The sequence below is a fragment of the Pseudopipra pipra genome, chromosome 1 (assembly GCF_036250125.1).
Source record: "Pseudopipra pipra isolate bDixPip1 chromosome 1, bDixPip1.hap1, whole genome shotgun sequence".
In the NCBI taxonomy this organism is placed as follows: Eukaryota; Metazoa; Chordata; class Aves; order Passeriformes; family Pipridae; genus Pseudopipra; species Pseudopipra pipra.
Window position 1 is genome coordinate 53,604,520 of NC_087549.1, and position 21,611 is coordinate 53,626,130.

Here is a 21,611-nt window from a genome sequence, read left to right on the forward strand (position 1 = left end):
CCTCCAGAGATGGTGACTCAATCACTTCCCTGGGCAGCCTGTTCCAATACTGGCCAACTCTTTCAGTGAATAAATTTTTCCTGATGTCAAATCTAAACGTCCCCTAACGGACATGAGGCTGTTTCCTCTTGTCCTATCACTTATTATTTGGTAGAAGAGACCAACATCTACCTGGTTACAACTTCCTTTCAGGTAGCTATAGAGGGCAATAAGGTCTCCCCTCAGCCTCCTTCTCTCAACCCTAAACAACTCCTGGAGGGCACCTTCTGGCACAAGTACATAACATGACTACACCAAATTAATTCCATTAGCACTTCTAATATGTCTTGTTACAATCTCCAACAACAAAAAAGCAATTTAGTATCCCAGAACAAGTTTACAGGAGCTTTTCAGAAACACAGGCACAGATACATGGCTATCTCACTAACAATGCTTTGTTTCTAACAAGAGGAAAACAAGAAAAAACCTAAGCCTCAGAAACAGAAACTGCACTACAGCTATAGAGAAACGTGTGTAAATGAACCTAAATTGGTAAGGTAACTGTATTTACTGCTTTCTTGCACCTTGCATAGCTTGTAACCCAAGCAAGTAACTTTTGAAACTACAGTGGTTTTTTTCTGCCCTGTTAAAGGCTAATCCAAAACAAATGCCTTCACTCCAATAAGCCACAATTGTAACAGGGCTTATTGATTGTTCCACTTGTCTACAAGCATTTAAAAGGAACTCATTATTCCTAGTGTAAGGAGGAAATGCCCCCTTTCACCATTCTCTTTCTTCTACTGTCCTTGACATAAACACACTTTTCCAGTGGAAGTGCCTACAGTAAACAAGTGTCCCACCTGAGAGAACAGAGATACAACCCTTACTTCCAGTAAAATCACTCGGCTTCCACGTGCAGCCTCTCGGGTCTCACTCTGAAGAGCACTGGGTGTCTGAAAGCCTCACTCTTTAAAGGTAAACCGTGGCACAGTTACAGTAAAAGGGACTCCAGGAGAACTATAAAGATGTTACTTCACATGCCCATGGACGAAATTCTAGAGAAAACCACAAAATCTTGTCACCCACCCAAGAATGGGATTGCAATTTTGCTTTCTGCAATAGAAAAATCCTAACATAGTACTAATATACAGGATGATAGCAATTACTGGACTCAGTACTCAGTGATTAGCAGCCCATGTGCATTTGAACTGACTAAATCCGATTAAAACTGTGAATATTCAGTGCCTTTGACTCTTAAGACCTGAAGTGTTGGGCACATTAGGACAAAATTACAGAGCCACACAAAATTGGATCTTTCTAAAATTCTGGCCTCAGCTGTATATAGAATACAGAATAAAGTTAAACTGCTTAACTGTCCCATGCACTTGCCTGTTTGATTTATGTCTCATGGAAACTGAAAACTGACATATGATTATTACATTATTTTGCCAACCAAAACCTCTGTTTGATAATAGCCACTTATTTTCAAACACAAGCTTCCCATATCAGCACTATTCGAGTACTTATTCGAGACAAAAAAATCATTAGACTGCATCATGAAATATTTCTAATATGCATTATCTAACATTAGCATGACTAATATTTAATTGCATGCAATTCAGTTCTATCTAAACTTGATTTAGCTGGAGAAAGCCACGGCCAGACGTCACAATTCCACAATACAGTGGAACTACACATAAAGCCTGATTAACTTGTTTAACATTCATCTCATCAGCACTTTAACTAGCAGTCAAAATCAAAAAGACCTTGTTTGTACATCTCACACCAAGGCAAGATTAAAGCAGAAGTATCTGTTACCCGACACAGCAACAAGGACAAAAGACAGGTAAATTCTTAACTAAACACACAAATTTATATGGCTTTATCCTGCACAAACTGCACCTACCCCAGAATTTGGAAGTAGACTTTGGTAGTCCTAGACAGTTTCCTCTTCCAACAAAAACAGTACTAATCTGAACAGAAATTGTCAGTAAGTTGTTTAACTTGCATTAAGCATGTCCAAAAGAAAAAAAAAATCACATCTTCAAGAGCAAAATGATCCCATCAAATGCAAGGAAAAAAAACCCTGCAATTAGTAGAAAATAAAAATATCTTCAAGGTAAAACTGCATTTTCAAAAGTCACAAGCAGCAACTGCCACAATCAAAGCCACAGAGCCGGTTATTTCCACATATGCTCCCTCTCCCATCATTTCTGCTGGTAATCGTTACTATTCTGGGAGTTGTGCCACACATGTGGAAGATGCCAGAGGTCTCCCATCTGCACCCTACATTTCCAGCATTCCTGATAGTGAAAGAAAAAACAGAAAGGGAAATTTAAAAAAAAAAAAAATCACAAAGTCAGCGATGCAGAACAAGCTGAAAGGCAACTGCTACTACTGGTTGAGAGAAATCCTGCCCACCTCGCTCTGCCACCTGCCAGCCCATGAATGTGGCTGGACGGCTCCACACATCCCAGGGAATGTGGTTTACTCGGAAACCAAGCACATGCAGCAGGGATCTGAACCTCCCATGCGGGGACCCAAGGAGCGGAGAGCCACAGCCTCTCACACGTGACGGTGAGGCCAAAAGTGGTGCTGTCAGGCTGCACACACGCTGCAAGATGGAGCTGTGGCTCTGCCTGTCACTGCACAGTGCGTTGCTACTCCTCCCCCTTACATGGCTCATTGTTAAGATTAGACTAGAATCTGGTTTCCTAGAGCTCGAGGACCTTAGTTATGAGAAAAGACTGAAGGATTTCTCACTGCTTCTTGTTCTAAATGTATGTGAGTGGCCTGATGCGAAAGTGAGCTTTAAAAGTTTCAAAAGCTCATCACCAAGGTGATTAATATGGTATTTTCACCATATTAATTACTTTCAATTGTTTGGGCAGAGAACTTTATAATGAAAAATATTCTGATCTTCAGTAGCTGGCAAACAGTAAAATTCTGCTAGTCATAACATTTTTTTATGCAGTCAATGTATACATTCTTTCGGCAGCAGAGACCCTGAACTTTTCCTCATCAACACGTTTGAAGAACAATTCTGCATGACATTTAAAAATCAGTCTGTGGACAAGGGCAATTACTGATTAATTTAACAACAGGACCAAAGTTTAAACATGCTAGAAGTATAACTTTATACCACAAAACTGAGGGGGAAAATGCTCCAGTGATTAGCACCGATTCCTTCTCCAGCATTCATGTCTATTTTGCTTATTAACAAGTTAGAAACATTTTTGCACTTATAATTCTTCCATTATACATGCTATTCTTCCTGTTTTCTTCCATCAAGTTTACTGCAAATGCAGACTTCTATCACGCCTCTTTTCTTTCCCCTTTCCATCTCTGTTCGGAACATTATCCAGCTTTAATTTACAAGTAAGCCGAGAATGAAACAAGGGAACACAATGCTCTATAGCCAGAGCAGGAGGCAAGGAGTTACCCTCTCTGTCACTTAGTGAATATGTAACTCTGAACATATCATATGCTTTGAGGTAAATTTCTTTATTAATTTACAACTACATAAAACTGTCCTAACAAACCAAGTTGGATACAAGAATCTTAATCCCACTCCTAGTCCTACCCCTCATGAGTGTGCACATATTTTTATGAAGTTGAAGAAGCTGCAGCAGGTTATAAGCAAGCTTAGTTTTTCTAGCCTTATGATAGTTTTCACTTAATTCTTCCATCACAATGCCACAAAGCTACAGATTTACAACTTTCAGAAAAATACAATTCTATAATGTAACTATGTTAAACTTTTGTGAAATGTAGTTACAAACAAGTTCAGGTTCAAAACCTCACAAGGTTCTGCAAGCTAACTTGCAACTGGGAGTTGTCTCTTTTCATGCCAAGCTCTGAAGCAATACGGTAATTTTGCCTTGTGAACTGGGACTCTCTGTACTCCACTCTCCTTTTTAGCTCTTCAAATACCAGAGCTCTTCCAGTACCTCACTCTTCAATCAAATAAGAGCTTCTGATGAATTCTTCTTTTGATGCTGCAAAACAACTTTCTGAGCCATCTTTCTGAATACACTCTTTCCAATTCTGAACCCTAAATCCTTCCTTCATCCACATATTTTAACTTATTATTGTGATTAAAGAAAAATTCCAAGGAGAGATTTAGCATTTTTCTTTTAAGAAACCCCTTTCCAATGATTTAATGATAAAATTAATTTTTGTCTGCATTAGCACACAGCGCTAAAATTCACAAAGACTGCCAAATCTACACATCTAATTTGATTTAGCTTACAGAAAAGGATAAATTGGGAAATTCAAAGATTTTTGTCATATTCCCATAAACGCCCACAATCACTCCTACAATGAATGTATTTCATAAGTGTGAAAGAGAAGGCTTTGAAACTTAGCTGAAGTTATGCAGACCACAGTTTATTTAAAAACCATATAAACAAAAAATCAAAGGCACAAAATACAAAAACATTTCAGAGAAGCTTGTTAGGATCATATTAATGAATCCATAACATTATCAAAATGAGGTACCACTTAAGCCATGGTAGGTTTAAATGTTGCAGTAAGTATAAAAAAAAAGTGGAAACTCTACTTGCCATTAAATTAACCAGTATTTACAAATGTGCTGTAAAAGGAAGCCCATACATTACACTTATTTGTTTCAAGCATTTTTCGTACTCATAGTTCAGTTTCAGACATTCCTGTACAGCATGCTTTAGATCTTCTACCTCTTCAAAAAATTCCTAGGAAAATCAAAAAATATTCACCTTAAACTTTCTTTCAAAGACATTCTCAATACGAGCTAGTCAGCATTTCAGTTCCTCAAAAGTTCAAAGACACCCTCCATATTTTTATTAACATATGATTGCGTTATGCAAACACAGCTATGGTGAAATACAGCAATTAACTATAACCTCAGGTAACAATGTAAAACTCTGCCCCAAACACACAGTGCAAGCAGAATTCAAGTTATGTTAGAGCCTGGAGTACAGACTAATAATAGGAAAGACTAATTAAAAAAAAAGGGAAAAAATGTTGACTTATCAGGCAGCTACAAAATGACAGTCCAGAATGACAAGGTAATAGTGTCACAGTCCTCTGTGCAAAAACACTACTACACCTCTCAAAATCAGACAGTAGCAGAGAGCACACCATTAACTTTGAAAATCCAAAAGGCAAGGCTATGAATAGGGACAAATGAGCAAGGAGAGAGATGAGGAGAGTATACTAAGGAACAAGAAGTTAGTATTGGAAGCAGACAACACTAAAGAGCTTAAGATGGAACAATGGATACCATATTTATATCTAGAAAGATGTAAAATCTTGTTAGACCTTAACTGCTTTGTAAATTGCTAGTACCTATTCAGAACTTCAAGTACAACTACACTGTGTTAATGAATGTCCTATTTCAGATTAGGATCTATTATTTCTCACTACAGTATGTTAAAAAGTTTGATTTTCATATTCGAAAGGATAAGATTTATGATGCATTAAACTTGACGTAGCCTAAAACACTATCCAACAGGTTCAACTGGCTCAGATAAAAGCAAGTGACAACAAAGGAGGGAAAAAGAGCAATATGTAAGGCTACACAGAACATAAAGAGACAGGCCAATATGAAATCCATAGAAAAAAGTTCTGTTGAACATGGAATCATAGAATGGTTTGGGTTGGAAGAGACAAAGATCACCTAGTTACAGCCCCCCTGCCATGGGCAGGACACGTCCCCCTAGATCAGGTTGCTCAGGCCCCCAGCCAACCTGGACTTGAACAGTTCCAGGGATGGAACATCTACAGCTTCTCTGGGCAACCTGTTCCAGTGCCTCACCACCCTCACAGCAAAGAATTTCTTCCTAATATCTCATCTAAACACACCCTATTTCAGTTTAAAGCCATTGCCCCTTGTCCTGTCACTACATGCCCTTGTGAAAAGTCCCTCTCCTGTTTTCTTGCAGGCCCCATTTAGGTACTGGAAGGTGCTATGAGATCTCTCCAGAGCCTTCTCTTATCCAGGCTTAACAACCCCAGCTCTCAGTTTGTCTTCATAGGAGAGGTGCTCCAGCTTATTTAATGTCAGGCTGTGTGGTTTCACTTTCTCATATTGATCCTTTTGCAATTATACTATCCCAGAATGGATAACTGAGTACGTAGTTCTAGTTAGACTTAACTCAAATATGAGACAAACCCAGATTCATAGAAATAATCTTCATATATGGAATTATGTTTTGTTCAGCTCCTGCAGCTCAAGTCTATTGAGCAATTCTGACTCTGTAAGTGAAGTCAGAAATTGCAGGGAAATATATGGACAGAAAGTGGAGTGTAATTACTGAAGTCTTCATTTCACCAACTTAGGAAACTCCTATCTACCAAAGTAACAATGTATCTACCTACATCCATCTGTATTTAACATTTTCTCCTGCCTATTCTTCTTTTTTTAATTAATAGCTACATACATCTTAAATAACATACAGTGACTTAAAACTACCTAAAAAAGGGTCACTGATAAAAAGTCATGACCTCAGATTTACATATTTCTCTTCTGGAAGATGAAACTTTTAGCCACAAGCTGTCCCTAACTCCCAAACATGGGGATCTAGAATTCACCCTGGCTCAGTGTTCTACCAGTTTCACACCCAATGAACTACCATCATCTTTTACTGCTACCCCTTAATGAAAGCCAGCTTAAAGTTATTTAGTTTGTGAGAAAGGACTGCAAGGTAAGAAAACAGATTCTAGAAAAAAAAAAAAATCCAATACAAGACCTGAGAAATAAGCAAAAAACAGTTCAAACAAGTCTGTTGCTGAAAATAAAATCTTATGTCAGCACATTAAACAGAGCCCTCTATAGCTAGATAAGATCTCTTCATCTTCTTACATTATTTTAAGAATTACCAAATTTTTGCACTTTCACTTTCTACACCTATCGATCTATCACAGAAACTTCAAAGCCTCTGCCCTCCCCAAGCTTGGAGTTCTGTCAGAGGCATAAATTTGATATGTTTGAGTTCAGGAGAAAATAGCTTTCTTTTCACTGAAATCATGAAGCAATAAAAGTGATCAGTCAAAAACCTATTTTTATTCTCTCTGCAAGTACCTGTTGGAAGAAATTAAGACTGTACCAGCAGTTACAATTTTAATGACAAAACGAGCAATGTCAAAACAAGCTGAGGCAAATAATCTTTCATAAAGGAATTCAAATAGCCCAAACATTAAAAAAAATAAAAAATCCACAGCTATGGATTAAAACCAAAAATAAAGCCAAAACCATAAAATTAAAATTGCATTATTCCTCTTCCTTAGCCAAGCAGCACTGTAGGACATGAATGTTTCAAGGAGCCATTCATTTCCATTTCTCTCAGAATGCTATACACTGATTTTTTTTGTATTTGGCTTGATAACAACATATGTTCAGCCTAAAGATGTTTTGGTTCAGGCAGAAAAGTTAGTTTTTCAAAAATCACCTCCTGTTAAACTTGTCTTAAAATAAATTACCTTGTCTAATCCAGCTAATTCATTTTTTAGTGCTCTCTTTTCTGCAGACAACTTTGCATTTTCTTTCTTCAGCTTTTTAATCTCCTTCAACAATAGCTCTACATTCAAATAGAAAAATGTACACTTCAACCAATACAGTCAACCTCCCACTCACATGAATCATATGACAGCTAAAGAGCTGCCTACCTTTTGTGATATTAGAAAATTAAAGTATCTTTTTCATAAAGTGATTTATTCTTAAGAACTGGCCCAGAACATATCCAAGTACTATGAAAGACAGTAGGATTTGCCAACTGGATAATCTGAATTTGCCAGATTCTTAGAATGGAGGATTATTTTACTTTAAAAATCCACAAAACATACATCACATGCTTCAATTACCTTTTTCTGACTTACAAGAGGGTCCCATTAGCCCTTGCTGACAGCACATTTCCTGAAAATTATGCCTACATTATAAGATCTCTTCCACCTCTTTTCTATGCTTTGACGTAGAACAGGATTGCACCTTAACTTGTGGATTTACTTGTGAGGAAGAACATGCTGAAATCAGTATTGCCTAGGTTTGTCCAACATTTTAGGGCTAAACCCAGGTTATTTTGTATATCAGTGTCTGAAAACCAAAGAATGGTGCAGTAAACATTATTACTAAGGGATCTGCATACATACATCTTACCAGAATAAAGAATAAATAGCTCTAAATACAGTCACACACTCCTACCTCTGATTTTATCAACCTACCAATTCCAGAAAAAGAAAACAGCAAACATTTAAACACAAACAAATGCAAGGCTGAATCCTAGACTACGAGATGCTGTTTTTACATAACAGGTTTTCAAAAATGAAAAGAACATTTTAGCTAAAGCTGGTTGAAGTAGAAGAATGGCCTCTAGGTAAGAAATCAAATGCATTCTCTCTGATGGGCATACTGGAAGGAACATCATCAAAATTAACGGCACCATTACCTAAATATTTACTGCAACAGGATTCCTTCTCTTCAGAAATGTCCCTGTGAGAAGTTATTCCTCCCTCTGAGGTTCGACTTCTTTTTCCAGAAACAGCACTAGTTTTCCAAGAAACCTTTTTACATTCCAGTTGTGCAATTCTTTGCCTCTGCTCTTGAAGATTATGCTCTAGCTCATGAATTTTAGTCTGTTGAGAAAAATTTTTTAAAATGAACAGAAAAAACACAGTTCAACTGAATACCACTGAAAACACATTCTGAATACAAACCCAGAGCTTTCATTTGCTGACTTAAAACTACATTCATCCAAAGGGTCTGAAAGGAGAAAAAAGAAAAAGCTTCACAGCAAGTGAAGCTTTGCATACATGTGTTTTAAAAAAATCTGCGAGCTCATGCTTGCAAGACAATCATGGAATCACAGAATGGTTTGGATTGGAAGGGACCTTAAAGACCATCTAGTTTCAACCTCCCTGCCACGGGCAGAGACCCCTTCCACTAGACCAGGGTGCTCAAAGCCCCATCCAAACTGGCCTTGAAAACACTTCCGGGGGGGGCATCCACAACTTCTCTGGGCAACCTGTTCCAGAACAATATAAATGCACAAAGAAACTAAACCTTCCCTCACAGCAAAGCATACCTTCATGGCAGCAATTCCCAACTTCTAAGAAAAAGTGCATATAATCCAAATTATAATTAATACTAATTCACAAACAAATAAAGCACAAATGAGGAAATGAGACTGGTCAACTGCAATGCTTGATCGATTGCCCAAAGAGGCAATACCTACTTGAACCACTAGAACCACCCCTGGTCATGCAACTCTACCTTCACTTCAGTTATGATGTTAGTCTCTTTGCACAGCAAGCCCACAGGTCTTGCTACCTGAAAGAAGACTGCTTGCCTCCATTTGGTTTGCTACTGCTGAATTTCTGAAATAAATCAGCTCTTGACACACATAGAAAAATATCAGGGCAAGGCAGGTCAAAAGATGTACATACAATTGGAAGGACAGGTAGGGAGATGAGTAAAGAAAAAAGCAAGGAAAGGGGAGACAGCTTTCTGTTACCAGAGACAAAAGTTCATTTTCAAAGGGAACTACAGGCTACTCTCCATTATCTCAACATCATGAGAAACAAAAATAAGTATAACGGGAATAGCATGATCTCATTTCACAAACACAAGAAACACTTTCCAGTCTCCCTAAAAGCTTACGTTTGGCTATTTGATACCACCTCCTACAAATTCTACTTACAGTGAGATTTTTAATTGCTTCACTTTGCTCCTTGTTTTTTTTGCTTTCTCTAACGTAACGTTTCTGTAGCTCATTATACATATGAAGCAGTCTAAAACAGAAGAAATGCATAAATTGCAGTAAAACACAAAAGCCAAAAAACATGCATCCCTTATGGCAAAGGTATTAGAGACACCTCACAGAGATCACTTGGGCTGTAGCTGCACTGCAGAGAGTTGTAACAGAAATATTTAAGATGGGCGTGAATGAAGTGAGACTGTCAACACAGAAATAGAAAGCACCAGAAAATAACAATAAGCAAGTTAAAAGAATGGTCTGTATGGATGGCAAAGAATATCTTTCACTCAGTCAGACTGAAGACCCTGTTTTGTCCAGCACACATGGCCACATTCTGATTAAACCTCAATGATGCAAGACCTATACACCAGCAACAGGAGGGTGGCAATGACTGCAGTGTCACATATATAATTCCTCTCCCTGTTAGCACAACAGGAATAGCACAAGGACACTCCTAAAGGATTTTAAAATGTTTGTCCAGAAACTAATTTCTTGCCACCAATGAAGAACCCATAATGAGGACACATGAGGCAGAGTCCCCAGCTCTCTGTGTTGCACAAAACACCTCATTGCTTCCAAGTGTGTAGCTGTGAGGATACGAGTGAGTGAAATCAATGAGAAAATGAGTGAGTGGGCAAAAATCAATGTAAAATAAACAGATTTGGGATGTTATCTTTCTCTTTGATATTACCTTGCACAGACTTCTGCTACACTAATTTCCTGCCATATTATATAGCATTCAGTTTCCATATATGAGGGCCAGAACATAACTGACTACATTTTTCCTATTTTTTTCTAGTAATTCATACTAAGTCATGACTGTGCACTACAAACAGGATGAGCTAGACTGTAGTACAGCACAGCTTTGTAAAACAACATACAAACAGATGCTAGAAAAAAACGGTACGTCAGGTCAACTGCATCCTAATATAGAGCAGGTCTAGCACTTGATTCAAAGACTAACTTGGACTTCTTCCCCATAAGCATCTAACTAGGTACTCAATTCCAGGTCAGAGCCAGTCACCAACCCTTCCTATGTAGTTTGCAAAGAGAGTCTGGTACACTGAAAAGGTATTTAACAAAACAAAAATACACCAAAAAAACCCCAAAACAAACCAAACCAAAACAAAAAAATTTTAAAAGGGCGTTCTAAAGACACCTAAAGGAAAGATTAAAAACAGGGTGCTTGGCCAAAAAGCCGTAGGGACTGCCTCAATCTGTGTAAGATCCACAGCCCATTTATGTAAGTGAACAAAAAGTAGCCTTAGAAGAGATGGAGCAGTTTGTTTTACAGTCAAGTCACAGAAGAATGGAACAATATTTTATGTCACTTTCCTAGTTATTAAAATGTTTCAATGTATATTTTATCAAATAAAAAAATGTATCTTTGCATCAGAAAAGCAGTTACAAGAGTTTCATTCTAGCATTAATTGGCAAACTACAATAAGTAGTGGCTCAACTCTAGAATTAACTACACCAAAGAGTAAAATCACTTCTCTGGATTATTTTGAAAACAGTATCAGCCCATAAATTTTATATACACATAAAACTGAGCTATATAAAATGAGTTAAGAAAGCTGCCACAAAATAGAAGGTGGTTAAAAAAATCTACAAAATCTTAAAAAAAATCTACACACACATGAAGGAGCTTCGTGGCTCATTAAATTTTTATCAGTTAAAGATTCAAGAAAGAAATCCATTTTGCTCTTTCTTTAGTGCCATTTTCAAGTTTAATCTAAGGTTTTGTAAATCCTTTTAAAATGCAAATGATTTTCCACTGTTTCAAAGGCTGAAAGCCACCTCACCTCCATAAGTTATAAATTTCACTGACTTAACCATGAACAACATATTCTACCCTACAGAGAAGAATACTTACTACTGTGACGAAGCAGCTTCCAAGAACTCACCTGACACTGTCACACTCTAGAACAAAATCCTTGCTGTCGCCACCCTTACGCCATAAATGGGTTTCTGTTTGAACCTGAACACTTCATTGAAAGAAAAACAACAGCTTAATAAAATTAGATTTTACAATTCAATTAGATCAAACAAAACAACTGAAAAAAAGCCAAGTTACTTTCCAGTTTGATTTTACAGTAGAGGTTTCCACGCAGGATCATAAACACACCAAAATTTAACCTGACGATTTTTGCAGACCACTACTTAAATCCTGGCAGGACACTTTCCAAAACACTGGCACTACAGTTTTCCAGGTCCAAAGGTCTCGGTTTCTAAATCTTTTAAATAGCATTGATGCAATTTAACTATCTTACTACTGTTTGGTGGAAAAATAAATGTAAAAGTCTTTGCAGTTAGACAGAGAGTACGTTGGCTAAGCAGATGTATTACTTGTTGATATTAAAACTGTTTTTTTCACTACAATAATGAATTCTGTACAAGTTGCCCCAGACAGCCTTCGTTCCTTTACATGCCTCAAGCATCTTCTACCTCCACCATCCTGGTCACAGATGGACCCTCAAAATATGTGTACTAGATAAGGCCTAGTTTGTCTGAAAACATAAAGGTAGAAGTCCTGAAATGTTGCACTTCTTTTGATGCAAAAAGAAACATTTGACACTTCTTACTCTCTGCTTGTGCCACAGTCAGGCATTAACTGGTGCAGATGCAACTTTTCTTGGATCTGACCCAGATTCTTTTCTAGCTCCTTATTTTTTATGTGTAGTCTTTTCACCTTCTTGACTAACTGTTCATTTTCATCACTGAGCTGAAAAGGAAGAGAATTTTAAAAAAATAAAAATCAAAGAACATTTTTAGATCAGGTATGTAGTAGGCTGATAACATTAAAATTCTGTCCCAAAAGCTTTACTACATTTATCTTAAACTATACAAACATATAAAGGAAAACAGCAGGAAAAACAATCAGCTTCAAATTTTATGAAAATTTGACTAAAACAAACCTTCTTTAACACGCACATTAAAGGTTTCTAATATATGTTCGTAACTCATTAAGGAATGTAGGGAACTGGCTTTGTACTTAAAATTAATCACAAAGGGACAAAACATCGGAGTTTTCAGTTACAGTGCTAAACCATGAACATCAGCTCCACAACTAAGCTCATTTTTATGTTATTACCGGAGCCAAAGGACTAAGCTACAGCTGCACTAGCAGAACTTCTTGTGTGCACAACTGCTGAACCTTGCCCATAATTATATATATTATATATATATATATTATGTATATAATATTATATATAAATTTTTTATATTATATATTATATATTATATAAAATATAATATTATAATATTATATATTATAATATCTATCACTATATTATATATAGTAATATATAGTATATAACGCATAGATTATTGCATAGGATATATAAAATACTATATAATTATATAGAATATTATATGATTATATAGAATATTATATAAAGCAATATATAACTATACTACAATACAGTTATATATTATTATACTTCTATATATACAGTATATATTAATATAATACTATAGTATATATATATATTGCGTGTGTGCGTGTGTGCATAGATATAGATGTAAACTACAACTCTATTGCCTTAACCCAGAGGGAATTAAGTAAAAGAGATGCTATGTGTCAGCAGAAGGAAGAGCAGAAGGCACCGAGACCCCGCGTTCTGCCCTAAGCCTGAGCTTTGCCCCCAGGGCAAACCTGGCCGCTCCCGAGCGCTCCCGGCAACATGCCCGGGACGGGACGGGCCTCCGGGGAGCCGGGGCGGCACTGCCGAGGGCCGCACTCACTTGGAGGCATCTGTGGACGGCGGGCAGGGCCATGGGAAGCGCCGGGAAGGCCGAGACACCGGGCGGGACCCGCCGGGATGGCCGGGCCGGATATGCCGGGAGCGGGGCACGTCATAGCCGAGCGACCGCCGGGGTTCCGGGGACACCTGGCGCCATCCCTCTTTCCCGGCGAATGGCGGCGACCCCCTGCCCCTGGAGCCGCCCTAAAAACACCGCAGTCTCTGCTTGTCGCTTTTAGATTGTCACTTTTAAACTGTCACTAAGTTTCACTTGGTGGGATTCCTGGGGTGTCCTGCGTAGGGCCAGGAGGTGGGGTCGGTGATCCTGAGGGTCCCTTCCAACTCAGCAGATTCAATGATCCTGAGACTTTCTGTGACTAACAGGTACCGGGTGGGTGGGATTGAGAACGCTGCCGACCACGGACCTGCACGGATATATCTGTACACCAACACACACCAAGTGATGCATCTCTGTAAAAGCAGGTTCTGCATCTCCTGCCCCCAGCACAACAGGTACAGGCTGTTCCAGTAACATCCACCGAGGCAGGAGAAAAGGGCATGCCTGGTAATGCTGCTACCCAGCGAGGTGGGGACTGTAGCCTTGGTGTTTGTGGTACTTGCTATTGCTACTGTTTGCTGGGCTTTGCCTTTGTGTATAAATATCTAAAGGGAGGGCATGCCAAGAGGATGGAGCCAGGCTCCTCTCAGTGGTGCCAAGCAATAGGACAAGAGGCAACAGGCAGAAACTGGTGGAAGTTTCACCTGAAATTGAGGAAAAACTTCCTTACTGTGCAAGTGACCTCACACTGGAACAGATTACCCAGAGAGGTTGTGGAGTGTCCCTCACTGGAGATATTTAAGAACTGTCTGGACACAATCCTGTGCCATGTGCTCTGGGATGACCATGTTTGAGCAGGGAGGTTGGACCAGACGACCCACTGTGGTCCCTTCCAACCTGACCCATTCTATGATTTGTTCTTTGTATTTGCTGTTATTTTTGGCAGACAGGTTAGAGGGCATACAGGCAGAATGAAAGCATTCCACCATCATGACAGACTGTACCTCACAGACACCATATCAACAGCAGGCATGAGAAGTTTACCCATTCCAGCAAGATTGACCCAAGGCAGTGACTACTGCCTGCTGGTCTCCCTAGCTTTTGCTATTGGCAGTTTAAAACCCTTCCTATTCCTCTCTCATTTGCTAGGTCTCAAATCTAAGTCTTCATTTGTTCTCTGCATCTCCTGTCTTTGTACAAAATGTTGACTCTCTTGTTTCTTAAAGCACATCACATGTTCCCATCTTTTTTTCTTTTTTGGTGTAAAATGTTGCCAGATGCCACCCACCCCTTCATCTTGACCATGTAGCCCACCTGACTGCAGAGCCTGGCAAATCTTGCAAAGACTCATAGATTCATAAAGATCATCTAGTCCCAACCCCCCTGCCATAGGCAGGAACACCTCCCACTAGACCAGGTTGCTGAAGGCCTTTTCCAGCCTCGCCTTGAACACTGCCAGGGTTGGGCCATCCACAGCTTCTCTGGGCAACCTGTTCCAGTGCCTCACCACCCTCACAGTCAAGAATTTCTTCTATATATATAACATAAATTTCCCCTCTTTCAGTTTGTACCCATTACTCCTTGCCCTATCACTACAGCTCCTAACAAAGAGTCCCTCTCTGGCCTCCTATCTGTGAGCCCCCTTCAGGTACTGGAAGGTTGATGTGAGGTCTCCATGCAACCTTCTCTTCTCTGGGCTGAACTTTCTCAGCCCGTCATGCCAGGGAAGAGAGTGGGGAGATGACAGCAGCTCAACACTGCCTACTTGTGAGTCTACGGTTTACCGAAAACATGGCACAAGACAGGTCACATTAGGCTGTGAGTGGAAACTGTAATCAGATTAAGGGAGGTGGCACACAGCTTTGGCTCCAGGGCACAACCCCAGCATCTCTCCTCCTCTACTCTCAACCCAGTCACTCATCTGTTCAACTTCTTGAGCTGCACACAGGGGTCACAGTGAAAGGTAAAAGCCTTGTCTAAATTCAGCTCAGCCTTCACTGTGCTGAGCTAAATGGACACAAGATCCAAGCTCTGAGGCTTTCAGCAACCCGAAAGTGCATGTGAGGGAAGGACATGCCCATGGTGTTAACTGCTGCCAGGAATCCTATTTGTGAAGATTTCTGAGTTGGTTCCACAGATGCAGAAGTAGCCACCCAACACTGCTAATTCTTGGGGCCCGTGACAAGTCACCTTGTCCCCAAATAGCCTGGCATCAAGGTTGCTACTTCAATCAGCGACTAACATTGAATGAATTAGCAACTTGCAGTTCATACTATGGAAACCAGGAGGTCACTTCTTGATACAGCTGGGTACAGCTACTAGCCACAGTAGCAGTAAGAAAAAATAAAACTGGGTGGGATAGGACCAGCCAGCAATTGTAATGGTGCTGCAGAGAAAGGGAAGTCCCATTTTCAGATGGAGTAGCAATACCCTGAGATGCAGTTACTCAGTTGTATTCTGGTTTATCCAGAACAAACAAGATCTCAGGTGAGGAGTCTATAAAACCAGAATAAAAGTTACATACAGAAGAAAATACAGCATACTATATACAGAGGGGTTGAAATAAGAATCATTTTAACTGAGTTTATCTTTGGTTACTGTAAAGGACAGTAGTAATTGTTTCCCGTGTACTGCAGAGGAGAATGAGCAGAAATAAAGTTACTTTCCAACAGAGATTAGTTCAATTCGCTATCAAAGAAAAAAATACACATAGTTCTCCCTCACTAGATATTTTAATAAACACATCAGAAAATGATCAGGCATTACTTTGAATACAGGTATACCTAATATGCACAGCATAGTGGCATACAGGAAGCACACAGACCATTATAAAGTCCCTTTTTGGCTAACATTTCAATGATTCTATGTTACTAATTTAGAAGAAAATGCACTCTTGATATAATAGTGATTCTGGTATTTTGCAAAACTTTGTAAATGACTACTTCAGTAATACTTTTTCCAGTGACAAAGGGAAGATGTTGTGTAAGGCATGCACCAAAATCATTGATTTGTCAGAAAATGTATAAGCATGGGATTACCTAATGCAACCCTACTATAATTCCAAGTGTAGCCTTTTTTGCCCATGGATTAAAAGTCAGTGTGTCCTTTCAACCCTCAGAGAGACCTGCCATCCTAATCAGATATTCCAGGAATTAAAATTCTTCTGTGAAAATCTACAGCCTCTGTAAAAACTTACACAAATTTCACCTGCCCCAAATTAATCTCTTCTATTCCATCCAAAACAGCTGTGTCAGCAACAACTCCCAAGTCCCTGTCAGGCTGGAAGATGGCAAGGCTTATGTGGTTTTTCTGCCCAATATGTTCTTTGGCACAATCAGTGCTGCCAATCTCACAGGCATATGCCAGCTCAAAAATCACAGAACAACCTTGAGCAAAATGGCCAACATGGGAAAAAGGCCCTTTTCCCATCTTGTTTTGATCTTTGGTCACAGACTAAAAACCCCATTTGTGTTCAGGAGCCTTCCCTGAAACAGGGAGAAGCAGTCTGGCTTTCCCAGGCCTTGGCACAACCACAGAGGGCAGCTAAATATACAAGTTCAGAATTCAGTTCAGAACACGAACATTTCTTGCATATCATGAGGAAAAGCACCAAGACATGACTGGATTTAAGATGAGTGTTTGCAGAATTGGAAAAAAAAATTTTCTCTTAATATGTGAGGAAATCAATGTTAACTTAAAGCTGACAAAACCAAACAGAGGTAATATTTACTAAACCAAATTAGGCTAACGAGGATCCCTGTAACAGCACACTGACAGAAGTTCTGTATCCCCTTCAGTGACAGAAACTTCAGATTATAACAGTAGGTTGTTTTAAGTGGATAATGTTCAATGTTTTCAGTGGATAATGTTCAAAAAACAATACTGGCATGCATGTGGCAGAGACAGTCTGCTGCTTGTCCCTTCAAGGCCAGGGAAAAATACCTTATTATTCTACACTCATGGACATGCTCTAGGAAAAAAAGTAACAGCTTAGGACCTTCCACAGAACTCCCTACAGAGAAGAAAAACATCTCTCTATGTAGAATCAAAGGCACTTGCACATCAGGAAAGCTCTCTCAGCCATACTTCCTGGAAGGGAAAATTTGCCATCATGACAGAGCCAGTCTGAAAACTCCAGAAAACACTGAAGGATGCCATTTTACCAGTAGAGCTGTCTGTCAGACCTTGAAACAAAAAAAAAAAATCTCGATTTCCATGTTAGCCAGCCCCCGGGATACATCTGAAGGTAAAGTCCTGCACTGCATGTTTGAGATTGTTGGTTAGTTTGTGGCAGGAGAGGAAAACCTGGACAGTGTCTAAGCAGTTATCCCTGGGCCTCCTGGACATGGAGGAGAAAGACGGTCAGAATGACTGTGCATGGCAGAAAGGGAACACGTAAAACATCTAATAGACACCATTTAGAACAGTGCATTAATCAAGCATTATGTCATACATGACTTGTTAGCGAGCATTAGGAAAAACTGTGCCAGTGTTAGGAATTTCTGATTGATGGAGCAGAAGTGGGATCAGCACAGCTCTTCTAAGGGGTAAAGAAGAGAAAGCATCTACTTACTATCTACCTTCCCTTCTTGTAGGCAAAACAAAAATCTGGACTAAGCACCCTCTTTTATTAGCTATAAAATCTCTCACTGCAACATTACGATTGCACTAAACTATAACATCATAGCAGTTTACACAAACAAAAAGCTTCTCATCTGGGTTACCTCTTAAAGGCAGGCTCAAACTATATGCTTTGTGAGATTCCTGATAAAACCTCCAGGGAAAAGGGCTAGAGACAGTAAACAACAATTTTATATGACTAATCCAATATAATCCTATGCTGGGTAAAAAAGCCATCTGCATGGATTCCTACTGAAGTGCTTTAATAACAGCGCAGCAAGCCTCCAGCTGTCATGCTGAGGAAACGCTCTTTCGCACTCAGGCTAATAATTCCAAAAGATTACTTCCTTTTTGTTTTCTTTTTTTCCCCCCTCTGTTTTTATTAAAGCTGTTAGACGCTTGTTCTCCCATTTAAGTCCCTATTGGGAGATCATCCTTCAAACCTGTGAAGTGACAAAGATCCGCACTGGAGGCCATCTGAGGATTCCACGCTGATGGCCAGTCAGCTACGGAGAGGTCACTCTCTCTCTCTGCAAAACTACAACCTATTTTATTGCATCACCGCAGCCTGCAATTACTGGCCAAGAAGAGAACGGCAAGCTGTTTGCTGAGGCGGAATTAAACCAATTCCAGCTGCAGCAGCTTCCCCCGAGTGACCCTGGTTTTTGCACCACCGTCTGAGCAGACCTCAGCGGGGATCCCCGTGTGGCACACAGAGCAGCCGTGCCAAGGACCGCGGGGCAGCGGTTTGGGGCAGGAAGGGAAGCTGACTACCACCTCCAGCTGAGCCACACCTAAGTCAATTAGGGCTTCACACCCTGGGAGAGAAGGAAATCCATGACTAGTCTCCGTTTTCTGCTCTGAGGTCAGAGAGAACAGGTTTTCCCCTCCACTGAGTGTTCATTGTCTCCGGGAAGGAAGTCCAACATCTACACAAATCTGGCAGGGGCTCAGGAGGATTGAGGCAGACAAAGCACCCAAGAAACACTAGTATTTCAGGTTCATCCAGGATGGGCCTATTCCAAGTGGATGAGATTAAACACGTGGCGTGTGTGTAGGTTATGAAAGGCATGTGAGAGGAACTGGCTCGCGTTTGGGGTTATGAAAGATCAGAGGTTATGAAAGACCTTGGCAGTTATGAAAGACGAGCCGAGAGTCTGATCCAGCAAGGCAGAGAGCAGCCTCAACCTGCTCGGAGGTGAACGGATGTTCAAAATCACCCAGCAGCTCACAGGAGGAAGCTCACACTGCCTGGGCTGGCCTAGGCTAGGGAGGGCTTGAAAAAAGCCTCTGGTGATCGTATTATGAATATTCTACCACCAGAATGAAGAGAAGGTTGGGGAAATTTTACTAGCCAAATGCTTATTTTCCAATTGCCACTCAGACCCCACTTAGAGAAAGGATATACTCTTGCTTAGAGAAATATTGAGGAGAGCACTTCCCCACTTTGCAACAGTACTTTTCTGTGATGATGATTTTCTGCAATTACCTTCAATAAGGATACTTCTGCATCCTGCCACTATCGTTCACACTGCCCTGCTTTTAAAATGTGAGTTAAACAGACCTTTCAAATGCACTTGTGGCAGCCTAATCACAATAAATCTCCAGGTAGAGGCAGACCTGAGACATATGGGAGGAAACCATCTGCTTTACATCAGAATGGGACCTAGCCAGTTTCAGCAAAAGGTATAGACTGTTTTTACTGTTGGTGAATTCAGCAACTAAAACTTTTCTTTCAAGGAAAAACACACTTTTATTGTGGTCTGAGATGCTTCCTAGAATGCAAAGCCATCTTTAACTGCACATTTTCTAATTTACCAAAGTTAAAGCTGTCTATGCTACATCTCAGCAGCCCACAAACCTCACCAGGAAATACCTTCACCCATCTGCCCCTGCACAGAAACTCTCTAGGGAAGGTCCTGAAGCCACCCACAGCCATGCTCAGCATGGCAGCAGTGAAAAGCATAGACTTCCAAAACCTGGAGGAAACTAAGGTTAAGGAAGAATCCAGAGCAGTTCTGTTCTATACTATATTGCATGTTTGTAGGGTTACTGCACTTATAAAACAGATACATGTTTGAAGAAACAACTTAGAATAATCAGTCAGCAAAAAGATTGACAAACATTTGGTGAGGATTTCTTCAAAATATTTCATCATTTCATATTTAAGCTAAACTTCCAAACTTTGTATATTAGTTAATTCATCTTCTCAGTGTTTGTTACCATTTTTGTTTTTCTAATTCAAAATGGGAACTAAAAATTGTTAGTTAGACTGACAGCCTTGCTGTCTTTGTGCTATTCACAGCCAGAATAGCATAATTTACAAATTTAAAGAATGAAGTTGAATTCTTGTGCTACAATCCATGAAGTCCAGTCACTTGCTCTAGAAGGAAAAGGCCCAAGTGTTTTATTTTAAAAAGTGTCTATTATTTTTGTGAACTACATATGGCAGGAGTGTCCCTCTCATCCCAAAGTCATCTGTGTCCTACAAGATAAACAATACAAGAAAATAGATCTAGACTTAGGGTCTGTTATGTTAGCTATAATGCCCAAGTCAATTTAATTTAGCCTAGACTCTAGAAAAATAATTAATTTTGTGTTCAGAGGTAGTAAGTGGTGGTGTTATGCAGTTTTCTTCATGCAGATGTGTTCACCACTAAAGCATATCTATTCTAGCCCTGAAAACGAAACCTTCAACCACAAAGCAGGTGCTGAAAGACAACAGCAGGTTTCATACACTCGATGTACTTAATGCATCTTTCAAAAAGCTACGCTGATGGACCCAATCCCTGGACTCTTTTTTTCCCATTCACTGCCAAGTGTGCATCAGAACAAGTCATTTGGAAAAACCTCACTCTGACAGATAAAGTGTGTGTTCCCAACACTCCCTCGGTGTTTTAAGTACTACAGTCTGACTGCTCTATTGCATAAGCGTGTATTCATTGTGGGCTGCCCTCCTTCTCCAAGGCGGATCCAGAATCCCTCAGCTATCTGTCCCCTACTCTGCCGACTCAAACGCATGGCAATTCGGCTTATACGGATTCTGGAACTGTCAGTTCTGAATTCTCCTCATCCTTGATAAATCCAAAACGACACACGAAGCCAAGTGAAAAATCTGAAGGGCAATGTATTTCTCACCACACATTTGAACTCTCAAGCACTGGCAAGCTGCTGAACTTTAAAACCTGAACTGCCCTTTCCACTCCCGAAGCCGCTTTTCCCCCACTTTCCCCCTTCACTCCTGAGATGGCCGATGCCAGCCTCCAGCTTTTACCCCAAAGTCCCGGTAACGCTGACAGCCGGGCCCCCGCTTTCCGGGATCGCCCTGGGGAGACGGGGGCAGCGGTGCCCCTCCCGGGAGCACGGCGGCTCCTCATCTCTTGGCAACCAGGAGCGCCCCATCCCTCCCCATCCCGGCGGTACCGGCGCCATGTCAGGCGGGGAGCCGAGGCACGGCGATGGCGGTGCGGCGCATCC

The 21,611-nt window shown here is 40.2% G+C and overlaps 2 protein-coding genes across 3 annotated transcripts in view; both read right to left on the reverse strand.

Moving 5' to 3' along the window:
• MPPE1 (metallophosphoesterase 1) overlaps nucleotides 1-21,611 on the reverse strand; it is a 31,199-nt gene that overhangs the window by 9,366 nt on the left and 222 nt on the right. The window contains exon 1 of one of the 2 annotated variants that reach the window (XM_064657044.1): nucleotides 1,886-2,308. The exons of the other annotated variant lie outside the window; for it this stretch is intronic. The gene's annotated coding sequence lies outside the window, so the exon portion shown is untranslated. Of the gene's footprint in view, nucleotides 1-1,885; nucleotides 2,309-21,611 lie in introns of those variants that run through there. 2 annotated transcript variants of the gene reach the window in all.
• Nucleotides 4,348-15,193, reverse strand: LOC135415393 (centrosomal protein of 290 kDa-like). The gene is made up of 7 exons (XM_064657069.1): nucleotides 13,458-15,193; nucleotides 12,296-12,435; nucleotides 11,618-11,698; nucleotides 9,654-9,744; nucleotides 8,403-8,589; nucleotides 7,441-7,538; nucleotides 4,348-4,691 (listed from the first exon to the last, which is right to left on the reverse strand). The coding sequence occupies exons 1-7, from the start codon at nucleotides 13,488-13,490 to the stop codon at nucleotides 4,563-4,565; spliced, it is 759 nt and encodes a 252-aa protein (XP_064513139.1). The 5' UTR covers nucleotides 13,491-15,193; the 3' UTR covers nucleotides 4,348-4,562.

Excerpts from the sequence above, each read along its gene's own strand:
- LOC135415393 (XM_064657069.1), bottom strand. The coding sequence starts at position 13,490 with ATGGCCCTGCCCGCCGTCCACAGATGCCTCCAA. Across the intron at positions 12,436-13,457 it reads CCGTCCACAGATGCCTCCAA|CTCAGTGATGAAAATGAACA; the intron begins GTGAGTGCGGCC and ends CTTCCTTTTCAG. Across the intron at positions 8,590-9,653 it reads AAGCAATTAAAAATCTCACT|ACTAAAATTCATGAGCTAGA; the intron begins GTAAGTAGAATT and ends TTTTCTCAACAG.